Genomic DNA, 22315 nt, shown 5'->3' with positions numbered 1-22315 from the left:
CCTCTTCCCACATGTGTTTGGGACCTTCTGGAAAGAGGCTATTATTGAAGGTTGAACAAGTTGTTCTTGCACACTGGATCCAGTCTATAAACTTAAACCAATCATGTTTTATAGCCTCTATATGTATTTTTACATTATTGTTAGAACATTTCTATCAGTTCTAAATAATCAAGTTTTGTAGCACATCAAATACACATATGCTGGTACCTTTCTGAAACTTAACAAAGAGAATGTCTTTTCTAAAAGATTGTCAGTCATATATGTGACTTGGCAAATAGTGAAGATCTGGATTTGCAGAAGAAAGCTGACTGATGATTCAGGAGTAAATTATTTAGAACAGATTGTTTTCATTTGGACACTTGATAACAGGGGTGTATACAAATGCATTGATGTGTAATGAATTGATGTTAATATTTCATGTTTCAACAGAAGCAAAGAAATACTCTGTATAAAACGTACCTTTACAGAATTTGAAGTCGCTCTGATTCTTTTCTGTGTCTCTGGGCTGGATTTAGATCTCTTCCCAGCAGAAGGCAAGACAGTTTGGTGGAGTGTCTGCTCCTTCAGCTTCAATAAATGACCTTGCTTTCTGCTTGCCATCTCTGAATTTTAATCAGGCAATTCTTTCATGATGGAAAGACTGTATGTGTAAGACCTAATATGGTTAGAAGTGGGAAGTTTGAAGTGATAATGCCACTAGACCGAGTTTGCATGAATTTTGTTACATTTCGCAAGTGTTTTCTAATGGAAGAGAGATGTTTCTGGGCTTGAGAATCCATTATAACTTGCATGCATTACTTCTTACTAGCCTTGGCATTACTGATCATAGGAAAAAAAGAAAAAAATAGCCCTTTCCTCTAAGTGCTCTTAAAAACACTTCTGATGAGAAACATTTGGAAATACTGGTGTCCTAAACTTTGGGAAGTTTGGTTCAGGATCTTGCATCATAACTTGCGTCTTGAACTTTGCTTCTTCAGTAAAGATTTTACTGTAACATTTAAAGTTTCCTTTGTGCTGGTGATGTAGTCTTTAAAAATCTTGGTTAAAGGCAGATGAAGATGCTGGCCATGAAAAACTGCTTTGAAAGCCCATTTTCTTTAACAGTATGGCTAAAAATAAATTCCTAAAGCAGTTGCACTTTAGCCTGCATTTGCCTTCATCTGCTCATGATATTCACTGCTCATCACTGCCAGTTCATTCTTTCCTTTTGAACAGCCCATCTTTTCTTTGGTGCAGTGGTTTTATCCTCCTGCATCTCTGTACCTTGCTGGCTTTCTCTTAAAACATCTATAACTCCGTGCTCCCTTCTTTATATCTTTGTTCTCCCTCTCTGAGCATTGCTGTAAAGCTCTTTTGGCATGAAATTTCAACTGGATGAGAACCTGCTGTGAGGGACAGTGGTGTGAGCTGCAGTCGCCCTTCTCGTGCCCTTCCTGCCCTGCTGCACCAGCGCTGCTCCATATGGTGAGCAGTCACTGCTGCACAATGTTAAGTTACCTGCAGATGTCTGTCACAGATTTATATCTGACCTTGTCATTAATAGGAAATAAATGCATAGGTTTTGCACTGTGGTTTGGCATTAAGATATTTAAACTTGTTTTATGGACTTTGTCATGTTATTTTCCTTATGAGATGTGCCCCTCCACTGAGGCTATGTTCTTCCCCACTGCTATTGTGGGCTGATTTACCATTAAGTTTTACTTTCTTGCAGCATTACATATATTTTGCAGTTTCCTATATGAAACTGATCAAATGTTATAGATTAGCTTGAGTATTTGCTCTTGGCTTTTATGCTTAAATTTATTTACAGAATGGGTATTTTCTCATGCATTTCTTTCCATTGCTTAAAATACTGTTAATCCATGTAATAGCACTTTTATTGGAGTTCCATGGGATGTTAAGCATGTTATATGAGCAAAGAGTATTTACTGCCCTAATTTAACATGAAATCTGGGATTCCACTGCAGGAATCTTCCCAAAAGATGTGAAGAAATTGCATCAGGATTATGGATTGGAGAGGTTTTCTGAAATTTCATCAACTTTAGTTTCTATGACTATGAAGATTTTATTCTTTTAGTGTTCTGGGAAGGAGTGAAATAGATCTCAAAGAAAACCAAGTTTCTGACTTATTAATTAGTATATTCTAAACAAATTTAGGTGAAATTTGTATCAGCCATGCTATAAACAAATGCAAAGTTGAATTCACACACATAGACAAACACTGAAATTGAACATGCTTTCACAGTAAAATAGTCAAAGAATTATTATTATTTAGTTTCTATAAATCGCATTACCTTGCTAGCATTACAGATTGAATGCTGCTGAGCATCTCTTGGTGTTTGTCACATTTTTGTAAGCACAGGTCTCTTGGCTGCGGTTATCTCCAGCAATAGCTTTCACCAATGGAGAAAGGTCAGATCAAAAAAGCGTCATGAGTAAACTCATGCTATAGAGAGGAAGGATTATGGCTGCTTTTGATTCTGTGTGACTGCAGGTCAGGCTGCTTCAGAGCTGTCTCTTAAAATAACTTCAGATAATGGACTTCCTGTCCTTTTTATGTAAGATCCATTCTGGAAAGATGTACCACCTTTTGTACAATATCAATATGAGCAAAGTGATGCTCTGGGAGATTAGCAGCAGTTCTGGGTACCCCAACCAAACTAAGAGCAGCCTGGCCTGAGAAGGGGGAGGAAAAACAACCACTAAACTGTTTCTCCTTTCCGGCCTTAATCCACTTTAATCTTCATAGTTATTAACATTATCAGAAATGTTGTTCTGGTAAAAAATGGAAAAACATGGGCATTTAGAAGCAGAATTGATCGACTTAACTGCAACAGGCTTAATACTTTTATGTGATTAAAAATATAAGCCCTGTTAAGTAGAAGTTAGTGGAAAAAAATCACCTTTGTGGCCAAGCCAAATGTCATCACTTGAGCTTTTTGTTCACCTTGGAAATTTATGAGCTGGAGGGAACAGTTACATAAGGCAGTACAGTGCAAAAGCAAATAAAAACCAGAGGGCAACGGGTCACTCAGCGCAGAGAAACCTGGAACACAGCTGGCTGACTTAACTCAGTTATTTTCTTAAACCCCTGCACGGCACCCTCTGTAGTCCTTTGCTTTGACAGTTCAATTTTTGTCACCTTCTCCTGAAAGCAAAGTGAGATTTGGGGAACAAGAAGAGAATTTTGTTGCTTGTGGCTGTTGGGATTTTTAAGTGATATTACAGAGATAAGAGCATTAAACTGTGATATCAAATAACTGTCTTCTTGAATTGTCACTTTTCCTTTAAATATATATGACAATGTTTTTTCATTAGTACCTCATCTGTCCATCCTACATGAAGCAAGGATATTCTACAGTTACTGGTACTAGCAGTTTACATCATTGTTTATTTGTGCCATGTATACACACACAGGGATGTGCAGGTGCATGCACACACAAACATCCCTTGTCACCTGTTTTACTCTGGAACTGGATTTGCTGAAGTAGTTTAATAGAGTAATTTAAGTGAGACAGATATTGATTGTAGCTGAGCTCAGAGTATTATCAGAGAATTCTGAATGAACTGAAGGTGAGCTATATGAAGATAGGTGTTATAATGATGCATATTTGCTGCCTTTCATCTGCCTAAATTCAGATTCAGTCCTGGAGCCTTGCGATTTTTTTACCTTCTCAGAAAATATATTGAGGTCTATATTATGACAGGGAACTTGCCATCTGTTATATGTCCCATATGATCGACGAATGTTTTGCAATCTAACATCTGTCTGGCATTCTCATAGAGCAATAAAACGTTGCTTAGCTTTGATGAAACACCCTCCAGAGCCATGACTTGCAGCCTTGGGGTGCAGATTACGATGAGGCTGGGACAGGGGCAGCTGGGTTCAACAGGCCTGTCTGTTGAAAACTGTTTCCAGCAAATGCATTTCATCACTCAGCTACACCTTTTTCTGGAATTGGTGCTACCCATTTACAGTCAGAAGGACCTGTTCTTTCTCATTCTTATCATCCTTACGTTATCCCTGTCTGCTTATGGCTTTTCTGGAAGTCCTTGCCCTAGTTTTCTGCCAACTCCCTTGCCCCCAGAAGTGGCTGGTATGCTTTTGGAACCTACCCTTAGCTAACAGGCCTCGGTTCTCATCCTGGCTCTCCTACTAAAAGCGTTTCTATAGTTTTCAACCTTTTCTTTGCCATTACTGCTGCACTGGGGTAGGTTACTCTGAAAGTTTGTGGTTGTGCATGCTTTTAGATCTTCAAGACTCAAGCTGGATAAAGTCAGTGCGGTCAGATATGCAGGCAGGGTCTTGGCCACAGCAGACCTGAGCATTTAGCCCACAGGCTTTCAGGTGGAACAGATGGCTTCATGCTCCTTGTTTAATCCAGTCTCTGTGTGCATTTCAGTTCCTTCTCTATTCACTGAACCTCACGTGGAAGATTCAGCTAAGAGCATGTTTCTTTTGTACTTTGTGCTTTAGTTCCATCTGAATGCGTGAACTTCTGGGTCAGGAAATCAGGAGTTTGGTTTCAGGAGAGCGAGAGCATCTTTTTGGGAGCTGTGGCACTGGAGTGGGGAGCAAAAAAAGCTGACAGCACTTAAAGAGAACACGTTGGAGAGGCTGGATGCAGAGATGGCTGATGAGCTTCAAAACCTCCACAGCTCTGGCTCTGTTCTCTAATAAGAAAGTTATTCTGTGTTGCTAATGAGCTTAGGGGATGGTTGTGAGTTTCTTGTGGTTTCTCATCGCTTTGCATTAACTGGGTAATTTGGAGATGCTAAATTGCACACCCCCCATCACCAAAGGAATTGCTCAGTTTGAAGCAGGTTGGCGGAGCAGTTTCAACGTGATACTCGCACTGCTGCTGTGGTGGGTGTAAATAATCACAGTCATAAATAATCACTGTCGGTGCAATTCCCCCATCACCATGGACTTGGAATTGTATAGAAACTGACTGCAAATATGCAAATAAAAGCATTGCATTTGCACAAAATTCCACATGCAGATGGCACCATTTGTCTGAGTGACCTTGCTCTTACACTAGCATAGTAAGGTCTTCTGCCTTCTTCAGAGCATGTGGCCTGGCCTGGGTTGCTGCCAGAGGGTAGAGGAGCAGCTCTGCGTTTCCCACACCTACCAAGCAGGTAGAGATTCAACCTTGCTGCTGCAAAACCAGGCTTTAATTGGGGTAAAATGTAGTGTAAGGCTTGGAAAGATGGAGTTTAATGTACTAAGTGGAAGGTCTTTGGAGATTTGCAGAAGGTGAGATGAAAAACCTGAAATGGGAAAGGTGGATTAAAAAATACCACCATTTCTCATTTTACTAATGCCAAGCCTGGGGCAGAAGGCAGAGGGGACCACGCTTGGCCAACGTGATTGATTCCTGGTTTATTAAAAAGCAACTTTGAATGCAAAGAGTGCATCTGTTTGCTGCCGTGTTTCCAACTGTTGAGGACCCAGAGAGAGCATTTGCTGATGTAAGGCCTCCTGGGATCAGGAGGAATTAGTGAATTCTTTTGGCACTGCCCACCTTTTGTGAAAGCAGCGGTGTGTAGTTTGGGTGTGAAAGTGAATATTTTCTGTTTTCTGAATTAATTCCTCTTGGGATAAATATATTGTGTGAAAAACAGTTACCCTGAGAGGCTTTCAAGGAAGTGGAACGTGGTTGAAGGACTAAAAATGGCAATCTCTGCTGGATTCTTTTTAACAAAAGTCACAAGTTTTATGTGATTCTCAAATAAAACATTTTTAAAAGGGGGAGTATTTGTGCTGGAAAGCCTATACACAGTAAATCAAAGCAACTGGTTTCTTTGCATCTTAGCTTCAGTGTCGCTGGCCATCTGTGTTCTTCAGAGGACTTGGGTGTCAACATTAGCAAGTAATTTGTTCTTAGAAAACTCAGGGAGAAAAAGGAGTTGTTGTGAACATAAGCGCCCACTGCACTGGTTAACAAAGCATCTTGTTTATATACAGGCTTAGCCTGGCCAAACACATTTAAAGTTGTTTTGCCAGTTGGCCAGCCTGCCCGCTCTTTTGATGCTATGCCACATTGCTGCTGAAACACATTTTGGAGATCCTTCCAGGTTTGTCATAGTCTCTCTTGAGATCCCCAGATTCTAGTGTTCAGGCGTGTACATAAGAACAAGAAGAGCCACTGCAGGAGAAGGTATCAGAGGATAGAAAATTGGAAAGCTGGCATGTCACTGGGGAGAAATGCTTGTAACTTACACTCTGCTGCTTAACCATTTGGATTCTCTTTACTCTGTCTTATATATATGTATATACACTTCATGAGTATATATGCATGCAGCTTTGGCTGTGCAAGAATTGATTCAACAAAAAAAACCCAACACAGTCCACAGAAACAAAGCAAAACCACTGCAAACTGTACCATTAAACTTGCGTGTTTCTCTGCATGTATTAGTTTTTTTGAAGAGTGAACCTGTGTGATTTCTTTTGAGCAGCTTATATGTTATCTGCCAGCAGCTTTGGTTTTTTACCTTTCTTCACGACTTGAATTCCCACGTGGTGAGCAGTTCTATTAATACATTAGGCAGCAGAAGGCATGGGCAACAGGAGAATGCAATTCGTAGGCAGTTCTCAGTGTAATCTTTTTATTGAGGAGATACTTCTAACTTCTAGCAAGCTGTGGCTTTCTGTCCTTCTAGTGCTTCTATGCCTGTGTCTCATCCTAGTTAAAAATGAAAAAAGAAAGGATAAGCGTCACCCTTTTTCCTTCCTTTTCTTCTTACAATTCCATTTACAAAATCTCTAACTGAGGGATTTCACTGGTAGCAGCTGGAATTTGCTGGTGTACAAAGCTGTCCTTGGCAGTCAGTAACAGAGTTAATGCTGGGATATTATGAGCTCCCTGCATGGAAATGTAGTCAATCAACATGTGTGATGCTTGGAATACTATCTCTGTGTTTATACAAAAGTGAACTCTCATTCCTGCTGCAGATGCTCTTGCTGCTATTGCTTCATACTACTAGCAGTGGTACCTAGGGACTTCTAGATGCCAGCAAAGAAATTCTGGGTGAGGCTTATGCCCCTTCCTAAGGCAATGAATTAAAACAGTTGAAAACAAGGCTCTTTTAGAAGACATCAACCTCCATGTCATGTAGGTCAGGTTTTCAGCAGATGACTGGTAGGAATTTTGCACCGAAGAAGCACAAACTTCATCTCCATTTGCAGGTTCACTTTCCTCTGTATTAAATAGATCTGCCTTACAGGTGCACCTTAGTACACTGCCTTCGCTTCATCTTGTGAAAAACATAGGCTGAAAGGAAGGCAGTAAATAGAACTGCCATGGAAAAATCACATGTGGGTCTGAGATTGTAGTTTCAAGTTACAGGTCTTTTTCTTGTAGTGATGTAGATTTAAAGAGTTCCAGACCTTTGTTACTTGTTCCACCATTGCAATACCCTGGTAGTTACACATTTACAGAGTTGAGAGTAGCTGAGTGAGTCCAAATGAATTTTTTTTTTTTGTTGCTCCCTCCCCACCTTTTTTTTGTTTTCCCCAAATAATTTTTAGTCTGGACCCGTTTGTTGAAGGGGTGGGATGGGGGCAAAATTGAGCAAAAGAAATTGAGAAGTCATCCAGAAAAGTGCTCATTTAAACATACATGGTCAAAGGATTACCTCTTTTAAACCTGAGCTAGTGGTGCCTTGAACATGAGAAGTAAAGCAGCTTTCCTTGAATGCTAAGGATGACCTCTCTGAAGTGCCAGCTTTTCCTTAAAGAGTGGAGGAGGAATAGAAAATGAGAGACACGGCTGTTGGATGAGTTTGGTATTGTAAACTTAATCTGGAGAAGTGTGGAAAAGATACCTGATTTGGAAATGATCTAAAATGGTATCTGGAGGTGGGAACCTGCTAAGATTGCAAGAACAGAGGAATCTTGATATTTTAGCAGTATTAATATTCTTTGTTTCTAGAATATATCTCAGCTACATACATTCGTGACATCATTAATAAGAAACATGATTGAAATACTTGTCTTATATTTGTCTGGTTATTTTCTCCAGTGTTAGGTGGGAAATACGGCAAGTTGAACCACAGATTTGGCCGAGTTGCCTGGAGTGATGCTAGAAGTCTGGAAACAGGAAGGAGTAGAGCTGAACAGCAAGCAAGTCCTGACTTAGTCACAGCTCTAACAATGAAACTGGTTTATTGTTTGGAGTTTGGGGTTGTGTGGGGTGTGGGGTTTTTCTCATTCAATAGTTAGAATAAGTTGATTGCTGTCAACAATTTCATTGTCAAAATAGCTTTTTCCTTGTTGCCTTGTGTGCCTCTATTCCATTCTTTTTTCTTTTTGCTTGTTTTGAATATACTTACTTGAGGCAGTGTGCTGAAGCATAAGTTTCCCTGCTTTTCTCTGAAAGGAGATGGTTGGGAGGAGATCACTGACAGTGCTTTTGATTAAGACATCACTGTCCCACTTACTGCTTTAAAAGTTGAGGAACTGACTACTTTGAACATAATTCCAAGAGCAAGTCCTCTTCGTTTCGAAAGAGATTCTAGCTTACAAAAGATACAAAACAACCCTTTGATTAAGAAACCTCTCTAAGCTGTAATTTTGCATAGACCTTGACACAAGAGGTTTTTTTCTGTCCTCCTTTCAAACTGTCATTTGCAAAACTCCATAAAGCTAATCAGACATGCAAATCTTCAATATATTTTTAGTTCAGCTCACTGATGTATATTCATTAATATGTTATTAAGACAAGGAAAGCATAATTTAAATTGCATATGCTTAATTTGGTTAATAAATGCTTGAAATGTAGTCCCACTTTTAAAAAGTAACATACGAATGATGCCACTTTTTCAGGGTTTTTTTCCTTTTAAGTTACAAGGAGGGTATAAAGCCTCTTGTTTTAAGCACAAAAGTAAATTTCTAGTGCTTTTTACCATGACCCTGTACAACTAAAGGACCCCTATGCTGAGTTTTAGTTCTCCTTGTATGCATTACATTCCAAATGATGTAATTATAATAAATTGCGCCAGTGGACACCTAGTGAAGATTATGGCATTGTATTTGAGTTCCCAGACTCAAATTAGATGGAGTTAGGTAGCCAAATACAAGATGGAAAGAACACAGTTTCCTTGTGTTCCAGTGTGGCTAAGCTCCACCAATGCAAATCAGGGACATGCTTGCCCTATATTTAGTTTGTGGTGGCCTAACCAAATGAGATACTCACAAATTACTACTGGAATTAGAATAAATTCTCTAAAAGCTTCTGAACCTTCATTGAACATTCAAAGCTGCTATAATATCTATTTCTTTAAACCTTTGAAGAGGTACTTGAATGCTTACAGGCAGTAAACTTTTCAGTCAATTGATTCCATTTTTGTTGAATCACTCTCAAAAGTGGAGCTGTGCTTTAAGACCTATTAAAAAATGTTCATTCCATTTAACCTGTAAATATGCCACAGGACTTGAGAAAATGAGTTTGATAATGGTTTTTGGAGCTTTTTTAAGACTTCAGCCTGGAAGGCAGCATCTTAAAGGAACTCATCGTTGAGGAGAGTCTCTACTGTGTCCCGTTATGCTGGCCTGACTTATGTGAAGTAATGAGGCATGACAGATCATGAGTGCAGTGCATCATGTTCACAACAAATAACCCTGTTCAGAAAATTACATTTCTGCTCTAAGCAGTCATTTTGAGTTATTTGCAGCTAATTTTAAACTGCCTGCTTTTATGGAAATGGAACGCTCGCATTTCCCAGTAAATATCACCATGATGCTCAGAGACAGCTGTGAAGTGCGACTGTCTGGGAAAAAGCTGAAGTCTGATCAGACTTAATCAGCTGGAACCTGTTCCTGCCTGGAAATATCTTGATTATACATGAGAACAAACACGACACTTGACAGAATTGGCTTTTGTGGTACCCACTGCTGTAAGGACATGGAAAAGAACTGTCGATTCATGTCTTCTGTCTCGCTGAAGGTGCAGGCATTGACGGGAGCATCTTCCTGTATTGTTTTTCTTCTTACTTACCCTTTCCACTAGAAAAGATACTGATTGAATGCAGTCAACTTCCTTTGTTAGTAGTATGTGCCTTTTATTCACTGCCATTGCTGTCCTGTGGTGGTTAGGTTGCCACCATTGGAGTTTGAGCAATGAGCCATGACTGCACCCAGCTGATCACCCGGAGTTTACTGGAGAGCATGACGAGAAACCCTGGCTGTTTGAGGGAGTGGTAAATCTGGCTCAGTTTAGGTGTCTGCCTTGGACTGTTCCCTCAAAGGATCTGTTTCAATGGACTCCAAAGGAAAGCAAGCACTATTAGCTGAGCTCTAGAGGCCTGAAGTTTGGTGAAATAGATCCCACCCTTCATCTGAACTGTGTACTGATGGCTTAACAACCATTCTTCTCAGATGAAGGATGTGGATGAAACATTGCTTAGTTGAGCTCAGAGAGGATGAGGCAAACTGTCTCATCCTTTGTTTTCTAGGAAGCAAAAACAGAAGAGAAAGGCAGCTCATCCACTTATACTGTGGGAAGAGTAGACAAGTGAATGTCATTGAACTGTCAGCCAAATAAGTGCTGGCTGCTGGATCAAAGACCTGCATTTGCACTGAATCTGAACTCCTGGGGTAAAATTAATGCAAGATATAAGTGAAAGGATAAAGAAACTATGTTTAAATGTTTGTTTCATTTTTTTTAAGTCATATTAAACAAGCATTAAGTTTGCAGAGCAGAAGTACTTCTGGGTTTAAACACACCAAACGCTATGTGACAGTTAACAGCTCCGAAATATTGTCGTGGTCTGGATGTGGTGTGTGACTGGGCCAGTTTGGGTCATAACACTCTCCTCTGCAAACACACCGAGTCAAGCTGACTGGATGCTAAAGCAGAAGAAAGACAATACCCCCAGCTGAGAGCAAAGATTTGAAAGACAGTGGATGAGCGGATCAGTTTCAAGGGCTTGAAGGTTCTCTCTTGGAGGCAGGGAGAGGCTTGTTTTTACAGGCACAGAGCTTGGAGGTCAAGAAGACTTGCTCCCCCCTGAAGGAGACTGTTCCCCAGAGCTGCTGGAGGAGAGTTTAGCTTGAGGGACTTGGGGAGGTTGGATGGTGCTGCCACATCCCAGTGGTCTTGCAGTTGTATGAGGGATGTTGGCTTGCCATGATTCTCATACAGAAGCTACCTGATAAGAAAACTGTGTTCAGGTAATTTTTTATTCTAAACCATTGGCTTTTGCAGAGAGCACTGGATGTTTCTTTTCTCAGTCACTGATTTTTGGAAGAGGATTTTTGGAAGGAGTTTTCAGAGGTGTGATGCTATGCTCCAAGCCTGGCATACATCACTCCTTCTGCCCCTTCTGTTGTGTTTCTTCCTACTCCTGTTTGCATGACAACATGCAGAGCTCTCCACAAGCTCTTGTTGTTCCTGAAAGAGATTTCAACTCATAACTTTTTCTCAGTGCATCAAACCACATGCCAGGCCAGAGGGCTGAGTACTGTTAGCACTTTAACATGCAAATGGTGGGAGAAATTTGCTGTTGACCAGGGAGTTGCACATGACTTTATATGCTGGCTGTGCTCTGGGTTGGTCTGGCTCATGATTTCCCATCCTAAGAAGTGACAGCAGTGTCCAGCAGCCCTCCCTCCCTTCAGAGGACAGGGCTTTCTCCTTCAGGCAGGGAGTTGTCACCAGGGCTCTCCCGTTGTCATCTCACTGTCTTCCCCGTTTGGCATCATTCCCTACTTGAGCACAGCTCCTCTCCCCCCTCCTTTCTTCTATGCCCTTTGCTTGGCTCTGGTTGTGTGTTTGTTTTCTCTCCCACACTCTGTTTCATTTGCTGCCCAGAATAATAAGGGGCTTGTTGAAAGGGTGCTGCGAAGTAATTTGTCTTCGTTCATTCTGTATTTATTTAACATTAGTTTGCAGCCTGCCTGGAATACAAAATTACAAATTTATTCACAGTTTATTTTAATAGTATTTATTATTTTGGAGGCTCCTGTGCAAGCCCTATTACTGCCATAAGAATCTCATAAATAAATAGTTATCATCAGTTATGATGATATTATAGTTCCCATATCCATTCCAAGGATACAATCGAAGGGCAGAGAGCACAGACACAAGGATTTCTACTGATTCTGCTGCCCAGTTTGAAAAACCCTAACCCTGAGTTCCCAGAGTGCTGAGCTGTGGTGGTACAGCACCTGATAGCATACCCACCACTCTGATGGACATCAGCCCTTCTGCAAAGCAGACCCCAGGTGTTTCAAACAGAACCTGGAGAAAACTGGGAACACACAAGGAGTGACCCCCTGGAAAAATGCTGTTGGTGTGACTTGCCCACCATTTCATGTGCTTTCCTGTACAGGCATAGCCTTGTTCTCTCGGTATCATTCAGCTGGTTTATCTGTAAGATCCTTCTTTCTCTTCCTGCAGTTCCCTGTCTGCTTTGCTCTGCACCTTCCAGCTTCAGCAATGGGCAGCCTGCAGACCTCAGCCTGCTTCCCTACACAGCCCCTACACAGTTCATTCATTGCCTGGGCATTGCCTGCCACAGAGTTCTGCTGGAAGATAAATAGTATTGGATCTTGACATGGCAGCTTGCATTACAGCGCTTATGCAAAAGGGCAGGAGGTTATTTTAAGTTGCCTGGCAACTGTAATTCTGACATTTTCTGTATTATGATAATTTTGCATTGTAGTGCTCGTGTTCTTTAATACAGTTTTCAAGAATGGGGCTGAAAAGTGTTTCCTCAGATCATGCATGCAGAAGGTCCTGACTTGGACCTCCTGTATGCACACAAGAACATTTACCTGTGGGCAAATAAGTTTACTTAATAGCTGCATGCAAATAAAGGCAGAACATTCACGATATTCATAAGCCACTGGAGAAAATATTAGTGGGATTCTTCCAGCTAAAGAAAATCTGAGATGGAGGTATATTGGTGCAGAATATTAATACCTCCCCATCCAAAATCTGGAAAATGGCTTTTAGTGCTTCTGTTTTCTTTCCCAGTTGTTAGAACCTAAGTCAAATGCTGTGTTTTATCTGAAGTGGTTTACCCAGAGACATGTGCTGCATGCGAGTGTATTCATTATCCTGCCTCATCCTTTTCTTAACATCTTCCTTTTTCTAAATTTTGAAGCGTGCAGCAGTAGCATTTTCTACATAGTGAAACGTAATTATACAGTTATATTGCATGCACTCTGGTCAATAAGGTGAATCTCAGCCAGGAGTAGGCAGTCATGCAGAAAAATCTCACACTGGTGCAGCAGGATAGGTGTAATACCAGATCCTGCTGAGCTGTGACTGAAGTACACCCTGGGGAGGTGCTGACTGTGTTTTCTTGGCTAAAGCTGGTATTTTTCGAGGCTGGAAAGCTGGGCAGGAAGCACATTATAGAGCAATTAGCACTGGGCTGTGTTTGTGCAAGGAAGCGTCTGTCATCTTTGTCAGGGCAGAAAGGTCATTTTCTTTGGAACATCTGGAGAAGGTTGTTCGAAGTGTGGCAAGCTGGCATGGAGGATTTGCTTTTGAAATACTCTGCTGCTTTTCTAAATGATTACCCATGGCTTTAAGATTGCCTGTGCGCCAGTTATGGTGGATTTGCTGATAGAAAGGAGACTTTCGCTAGGGTTAGCTGCTAAATAGGGGACTGCTAGAGAAGGGTCAGTTGGGAGCAGGAGGCTTTAGCAAAGATGCCCAAGTAAGAGTCTGGAGAGGGCTTGGACTTCACCAGGTCCTTAAATGCAGGTCATCTCTCAGCAGTGGCAGCTCTGCGTGAATCTTCCTGTTTCTCCTTTGCCTTTCTCTGCCAGTTCTGCTTTCATTTCTTCTCCTTCTTCTCTTTTCCCTTCTGCTTCTGCATCCTCAAAGTGCTGCTCTGCCTCTTCCCTCTCTTTTCATCCCCTTGGCATGCTCCTCGCTCTCAAACTTGGATTTTTCTTTCATTTCAGCAGAGCTATCTGGGGCTTTTTGTCTTTGTCAGAGCTGTGCAGCACAGCAGAGGGCCATGAACTGTCCCAGGGCAAAGCTGCCCATGAGCACATGAAAGTACAGAGGCTGTTCTGGGCAAGGTTCAGGTTTGCACGGTGTCTCCATGATCTCTCTATGTTATTGTACTGAGACCAGCACTGTGTTACAGAAACAGCGTATTCTAATTGCTCTGTGGCAAAGCTTATTTTTCTGAGAAGCTGTGAATAGATTAAGTTGTGTTCTTGGGGTTGTGTGTGGCTTGGGTTTGGGTTTTTTTTTAAAGCAGTGTATGAAGTCTTCACTTACAACTGTGCATGAAACTCCTTGTCTGTAATTGTCCTTCCGTGGATTTACTAAGCTGCAGTATCAAAGCAGAGCTTTAAAAACAAGGATGGAACATATTGGAATTACTTGGCACCTGCATGTTCTAATGTATTCTAAATAATGAGCTTTATGTGGTAAGTTTATGTAGCTGAGCTGTAAATTTGTTTGTGATGATGATTATACTGAGAATCACCTTTACTAGTTGAGTTACACGTGAACACAATGTAGGCTTATTACCCAGGAGACCTGATTAGCAATAGTGTGGGACTTGGGCAGAGTGCAGCTTAAGAGTAAGCATATTTGCATTTTAAGTGAGCTGCCGTTGCCATAAAGGTATGTAAACTGCTGTCAATTAAAATCGTGTGTCAGACTGTACAAATGATCCTGCGTGCTAATGCAGCCCAACATGTGGCTCTGGGGTGCATCAGGACACTGGTTCTTCTTTGTGATGTTTGTTCCCCTTTAGAGTAGTGGATCATGTGGCAATCTCAGCTTCCAACAGGATACCATCAAGGGGTTTAATAGATTCACTGAGAGAATCAATTGTGCATGTGTTAGATGAAGTCTTCAGATTTCTCATTAAATACCAGCAAACCAAAGGGTCATCATCCCCCATGCTTCATCTGTCATCTGTTTGTAGCCTGCCTAAAAGTCTTCCTCTTTAGACCTTTACTTTTAAGTTGGACTTCCTTGAAAATCAGTTCAGAGAACTGAAGATTGACATATGCGAACAAATGGGTCCATTTATTTAGAGAAGACTAGCTCTGTATGTTGCATATGGAAATAGATATTTTTTCATTTTCCTTTGCCCGCTAGTAAACATACTTCACACTACAAGCATTGTTACTGCAAAGCTCAGCATCCTGTTGACACTCAATGATATTTTTGATGAAGGCAAGGGTTGGGTCACCAGAATGGACGGAACATGACTTTTTGCACTGAAAAAAACACATTCAAATTTCTCACTTGAAGACACGTTTTGTCCATGGTTTCTCTCTCGTCTGTACAAGCACATCTTTATCTTGTGTTTAGACTCTAGACTTGGCTGGTAATAATTAGAGACAAACCAGGTGGAAAGTCATGAGTCATATGTTGAGGAAAAGATATGGCTTTTTTGGATCAAAGCAAAGTGCTCTGCATACACAATCTGTATTTCTGGATAAACAGGAGGACTTTTTCATGTTCTTCCCAGGGTATTTTAGGGTCTTAAAGTGATAGCATAAGGACCTAAACACAAAAAACCTCACACCTTACAATTATGAGTGTGCTGAATCACCAGAGAAGTCGCCTTCATGCACAGTAAGTGCTGTGCTGTGAACATGGGCAGAAAAAGTCAGGCTTTACAAAGCTAATGGCATATCTCCGTGCCCCTGATAAATTCTGAATATATTGGTTCCGTATGCAGCCTTCCACTTGCATAAGCACCCATATGCCCATATGCATGGGCATAACAAGCTATTCTGGCTTTTCCTGCTCTTTGCTTTGTCTCCTCTTCCTTCTCACCTCTGAAATTCTCACTCTGATTTGAGTCATTGCCATGTGTCAGGTACTCTTGTAACTCACCCCCTCACAATCGTACATGCCCATGGACTTTTGTCTTTTTTGGAAACTTGATTTCAAACTCACAGGGCTGCACCCTTCCCAAGGTGCTGTATGTAGGTGTGCCAGGAGCAGAGTATCGATTACTGATGCAGAGGGAAATCTCCAGGGTGGAGGCAGCCCTGGAGATGGAGATACTCAGGGAGCATTTCTTCTGACACTCTTGCAAGGCAAAAATCTGGTTATTTCAATGGTAATAATAGTAGTCACTAGAAAAAAATGCAGAGGTCTGCTTTACTCATGTTAGTACCAATGCTGTCTATGTCCTTGATTACACGTGGGTAATCTTACGTGTCCCAGATACAGACAGCTGTTTTCATGTTAGGGATAGAGATGGGGGGGGGAATGCAGAGCTTATTTTTTCTTAGTTAATTATCAAAACAACTCTTTGCAGTAAATATTTCCCATAGCAGCCTTTCCCTGTCCATAGTTCATTTTGTTTGTCTTCGCCTCACAGGAGTGCAAGGGAAACAAATTCTTCACTTCTTTCTGGATGTGGAAGAGAAATGAGTTAGTCCCATATGTCATGCTTGTGAACGATGAGTCCCAATTCTAACCTTACAAAGATGCTATTGTGTACTGTAATAATTCAAAGGTTTTGCTTCTCCTCTACTATTTCATTTCTAATAATTCCTGGATTAAGGGAATGTTTCAAGAGGAGGGGAGGGAGTACATACTGTTTTCAAAATACTGAAATGCTTGTAAGTTGCACCACCTTAGAGTTGTTTCAGGCCCAGGGGCTCAAACACAATCAGCATTACTAGGTTTTAAAGAGTGTTAAAGGAAATAACTATCTTTTCCTGTCCCCCAAGTTGCAAGGTCTCTTCTCTTGCAGTAATACCAAGAGTATCTTTTCTTTGTGCACTTACCTTCCCTTTCTTTTTCCATCCAAGGAAATCAGAATCTAAAACGGAGCCTCGGAGCTTACCTCATTTGAAACACCTCCAGATTTCTGGCTTGCTGTCACTGTCATTGCGACAGCGTTGCAGTCAGGTACCATGGTGATCTTAAACACTGTCACACTGCCTGCATGTACTTGTCAAATAATTTTTATAAGGTTTTTTTTTATTTCTTTGATGCCAAGATGGTTAAACAACAGTCATATCTAATTCCCACTGCAGTGTCAGTGATGATGTACCTTAGAAGAAATTAATTCTTAACTATTTGCTTAGTGCATATCAGTGCCTTATTCCTTTGTACTGCGTTAGCTTCAGGAGAACAGCTTCTGACCATGGAATCTGCCTGTGTAAAAGTGCTGCTCCCTGTAATACAAATGGATCCCTACTTCAAGGAATGTGTTTCAAACGAATGCTGGTAAGGAACACTTTTGTACTTCCACTTCGAAAGTCAAAATACAAAATGACACAAAATTGTCCTGAGGTCCCTGGCCTTTAATTTATTCAGGAAGCATTTCTTAACAGTCTTGTCCTGAAGCCTGAAACAGAATGTTCTAAAACATGGGAAAACACACTGCATACGGAACTCAAGGCTGTGGCTGCAGGCATGGAGCAGAACCAGTTCAGAATTGTGGTTAGACATTGCTGATGGTACCAGGAGGTATATAGTCTTCCCTTCCTGGGTGGCAAAGGCTCCTGTGATTCCAGAATCATGTTGAAGTCAGAAGTGCTCTCCTTACAGGGTAGGAGTGTAATTAGTACCATGATTTAGCTGATATTATCTTGGAAAAATTTGTCACGTGGGTTAGAATTGAAGGTATGCATCATGCTTGAGCAGGTCTAACAAACTGCCGCAGCTGAAAGAGAGGTTTTAGTCCCCTCTCCCCTGCTCTGCTCTTTTCTTCTTTCACACAGTTATTTACCTGCTTTAGTAGATTGATTTTTGGCCAGGTTGATGAACAGAATTGGCTCACAGAAGCCTCCAGTGATCACTAGCAATGGTGCAAGGGAATTTCCTGGACAGGGGAGAGGACCTCTGTTTGACTGCCTTGTGTAACTTGAGGAGGCTCTGCCAGAAACCTGCTCTAAGTGATGGTGCCCACAAGCCAGCTGTGATGGCCATGATTTGGAAGAGTGCATCCTGTGTCTGAACCAGCGATGCTGTAATTACTGCTTTTGCCTAACCTGAAGCATACTTTGTTTTCACCACTCAAAACAAGCTAAAGAATTATTTTGAGGGGCTGTTAAGTTTGGTAAAGTCAACAAACAACTTAATGAGAACTTAAATTATAAGCATACAATAATTCCTTCTTTTTTTCTCATATTCTGTGGGTCACATAAGGACCAAGTGGCCAGAAGCACTAAAAACTAACTTACCAGGAAGCTGATGGGGGATGGAGAGGAATATGTTAAGTGGGATAGCTTCCTCCTGTGAGAACTCTTAAGACTATAAACATTGAAACAGAGAGTCCAGTTCTATCTAAATAACTTGTCATGTGGGTTTGACAGAGGCTAACTTTCAGTATCTGAAGTAAAGGAGGCCTTTCACTTATTTTTGGGAGTGTTATTTTATTCTCATCTCAGGATCTGAGATTTAAAATAGTTAGGTTTTTTTCTCCTTCAAAAATAAAGCCACAGGCTTGTTGCCATGGGCTTGAGGAAGATAATTCTGTTGAATTTCACAGAAAGGATCCTGCTTCGCTGGGGGTTTATAAGGAGCTTAGAAGAGTAAAGCTAAGTCAATAGTTAGATTTTGAAATTAAGAGTTTTATATACGTATGTGGTTTTATATATATAAAAATCAGCTGCAAGAAATACATGGAGCTGACTGAATGTAGAAACATGTGAAAGGTAGAGTGGACCATCAGCTAAAACACTTTTCCAGCAGAGAAAATCTGCTAAGAATTAGTGCAAGGAGGTGTTTGATCTTGCTGTTTCTCTCTCTCTTGTGCTGGCAGGTTCACGGGCTTTTCCCAAGTCTGATGCCTGCAACACCTACCTGGGGTCAAGCTTTATGGGCCGGAGCCCTGGGGTTTTTTGTTCCTTCTCCTAAAGCTCCGTCTCTAAGGCTGTCCTTGGTTTTTTGTAAGAGTACAGAGAGAGCAAGAAGAGGCTCTAGGTGATGAATTGCGGGTCTGTTTTACTAACAGCTTGTATTTCACTAAGGACGTAACTGAAATCTGCCAATATCGCTTGCTCAAAGAGCAGGAACTTTGATAATATTGCAGTGGGTTTTTTTTACTTTCATGAGGACTTCAGTACCAGCCTTTATGTGCAATGCTTGTCTTCCTTCCTAGTGTCGCCTCATTACGCTGCCTGCATGTTTTCCTGCTACCCAGGTGCTTGGGGCAGTGTGCGAAAATGTGAATTATAGTTAAATGAATAGAATTACCTGGGGTTGAGTTTATTCCCCCTCCTGCCAGCAGCTGAAGGTGAGGATTTGTTCTCAAAGTGCAGTGGCAGAACGTCAGTGAAATTTCTGATGGATGCTGCTCTCCTGAGACATGGCAATACTTCGTTCTTCAGCTTGGCTGGACCCACAGCAGTGTTCATCCGCAAGTAATGTGGTTTCTTGTTCTGTATTTTGGATCCTGATACACTTAACAGCCCTTTTGGCTGTTTCTTAAGGTTTGATGATAGTGGGAACAGGCTCACGGAGCTTGTATCCAGGATACCAGAGATAACCTTGGAAAAGTTCTTTTTCTAGGGGGATACAAAATTAACATGACCTGATGGGCCATCTTAACAAAAACAGTGATGAAATCGACAGCTAAACAATAAATTCAAGCAGCAACCTCCAAGAAGTACAAGGTGACAGCTGGTAAGATTAATTCACTATCTAATTTTTGGCAACCAGAATTGCTTCTGAACTGCATGTGTTGAGTCTTGAGTCTCATCTCTGTAGGTTCCTTGTAGTGGAGGGAGAGGCTTCTCCAGGGAGTGTCTCAGGGTTGATTCAAAGGGCAAATTTAGCCTGACAAAGACCACCTTAAGCACCACAGCTACCTGGACCTGTGAATGCTCTTCAGTGTGGTTTATTGTGCAAATATTTGTAGAAGACTGTTGGTTGTCCAACCAGCATCTCAAAAAGCCATCTCAACTCTTCCAAGTTCAACTGATGCAGTAAAGAAAAGTTGCTTTGTGATGCTCATATGTATGTTGACAGTCCATCCTTGACCGTTTGTCATTTTTTCCTATGCTAGTCCTTTTTGATCTTTCCTGTGAGGGTGGTGAGGCCCTGGCACAGGCTGCCCAGAGAAGCTGTGGCTGCCCCATCCCTGGCAGTGTTCAAGGCCAGGCTGGACAGGGCTTGAGCACCCTGGTCTAGTGGAAGGCGTCCTTGCGCATGGCAGGGGTTGGAACTGGATGATCTTTAAGGTCCTTTCCAGCCCAAACCATTCTGTCAATCTATGATTTCTATGATCTTGTCTCTCTCCAAAATCACACACTCATGCTTTGAGTGGCAGCATTTTCCTGCATCTTTTTGGTAGGCCACACTATTTAATCTCTTTGTTGCTGGTGGCAAGAAGAGGGTCAAAAGGAAGTGTGTACTATGAAAGACATTTTTTTGTGAGGTGTTTCTTTGTCTCATGTTATCTCAACAACATTGTTAATAGCTATGTCTGTAACATCATCCTTAAGTAAAAGCTGAGAGTTTGCTGATTGTTACCCTCCAGTGTTGGAGGGCTGCCCTTTTTCGTCCTGTGTGAAGTGGTATTACTTTGTCTTTGACACTTCAGTTTTTAAAATGAAATGGAAATTCAATATGAGTGCAGTTGTGTAACAGAGTTTATGGATTTATAGAAGTTGTAATAGGAATAATGGAAAAATAATTTTCTGTTTATAAAAAAAATAGAGGGAATTGTTCACCTAATGCTCTAAAAGAGACAAAATCTTCATCCATAGATCAATCAGCTGTCACCAACAGAAGTATTTCTGTGTGGCTCTGAGTAGTTTTCTAAACTCACAATCAAAGATATGAACACTTCTGCAAAAACAATTAAACCTCCTTAATTCTGTTTTCCTTTCTTTCTGTCAGATGCCTGAGACTGTTCTGCCTCAGTCTTTAGCAAGTATGTATTTCCATTTTAAAATTACAGAATAGTTTAGTATTGCATCAGTATTTTCACAGTGAGTACCGGTTGTAGTAAGAAAGATTTATCATAGGGTTAATAAAATTACTTAAATATTCTATATTGTAAAACTGTAGGAAACTGGTGTAGCATATTGCTTACTGCATGGTGTTTAGAGCAGGAGGGACTGGATTTGACAGCATGGCTGGGAAGACTGTATTAAACCCAGTTTGGTTTCTTTTTTCATTGAAACATATCAGTACCCTAAAAACCAACCATTTATGCAACTTTCAAACATGAAATGGTAAAATTAATTCCTTTCCGTCTGAGCAGGAAGTGGTCAGTGCTATCTAGGGAGTTTTCTCATTAGGTAGATCCATAGTAACACCTACTGACGTCTCTGTGTCTTGAACTTCCAGATTGGCGACTTCTGTTTTGCCTGTTTATCCGGTGCACTGCTTGGCTCAGGGAATTTCATGACAGAGAGCAACTTTGCTGATAATCAGCATTCAGAAGCCTCCTTAAAAAATTACATATACAAGTAAGCGCATAGGTCAACAAGATGGACAATTTAGTCCAGGTTTTGGGGGGTATTTTCTTTTTTATTATTATTATCACTGCAAACAAATATATTTTGTATTAATAGTAAATCAGACAAAAAGTGGTGTGTACTTTTCCATCTTAGATTTATACATACAAAATATATATTTTTAAAATAACATACCAGCTAATTCACTATTAAGTGAAAAACTGTTGTTGGATTTCATTGTGGGGCTTTCTGTGGAAGAAGCAGTCTAGTCAAATCACAGAATCACAGGATGGTTTGGATTGGAAGGGACCTTCAAAGCTCATCTAATCCAGCCCCCTGCAGTGAGCAGGGACATCCTTCAACTAGATCAGGTTGACCAGAACCACATCCAGCCTGTCCTTGACTGTCTCCTGTAGTGCAAATTACACCAGCTTAAAAAGGCTCTTCAAATTCTGGCTTTTTTGTGTTAAATGAGCCATGGTGGAAGGATTGCTGGCACAGGATCTGCAGTGAATGGGAAGCTGCTGGTCAGGCTGAGGAGTTTCTGAGCCCTGAGTTTCTATCTTTTCTAGGTTTAGGATCAGCAGTGACCAGGAACCTCTTCAAGAATGACTTAAACAGGGCTGGCTTATGTGCAGGAGTCAGTAGTTATGTGCAGGAGTCAATGGTTTAGGGTTTCTGCTCCAGGAATACCTGTATTTACCTCTTCTCACACTGCACAGCTTTGCTGTTCAACCCTCTACCCAGGTGTTGAGGGAGAAGCTGTACCCTTGAATTTAACATTGCCTTCCAGAAGTCCACACATCTATGTTGTCATACTCTGCATGCATTTGCATGGCCCAAAAAGAAACCCCAACCCAGAAAAAGGCGTTAAAGTGATGGCCAGTAGCTGAACAGTTCAGCCCAGCAAGGATGGGCATTGGCTTTGGCTTTGGGACAGGAGGAGCTGCA

The 22315-nt window shown here is 41.1% G+C and overlaps 1 protein-coding gene across 4 annotated transcripts in view; it reads left to right on the top strand.

Moving 5' to 3' along the window:
* The window catches only part of COMMD1 (copper metabolism domain containing 1), a 79434-nt gene that overhangs the window by 27701 nt on the left and 29418 nt on the right, over nucleotides 1-22315 (top strand). The window contains exon 3 of one of the 4 annotated variants that reach the window (XM_062614316.1): nucleotides 12405-12575. The exons of the other annotated variants lie outside the window; for them this stretch is intronic. Within the exon in view, the coding sequence (XP_062470300.1) occupies nucleotides 12405-12560 (156 nt within the window). The 3' untranslated portion in view covers nucleotides 12561-12575. Of the gene's footprint in view, nucleotides 1-12404; nucleotides 12576-22315 lie in introns of those variants that run through there. 4 annotated transcript variants of the gene reach the window in all.

The sequence above is a fragment of the Pezoporus occidentalis genome, unplaced genomic scaffold, assembly GCF_034315485.1.
Source record: "Pezoporus occidentalis ecotype Australia unplaced genomic scaffold, CSIRO_AGI_Poc_V1 ctg175, whole genome shotgun sequence".
Taxonomy (NCBI): Eukaryota; Metazoa; Chordata; class Aves; order Psittaciformes; family Psittacidae; genus Pezoporus; species Pezoporus occidentalis.
Note: the sequence above shows the minus strand (reverse complement) of the source record. Positions and strands in the feature narration are given on the sequence as shown.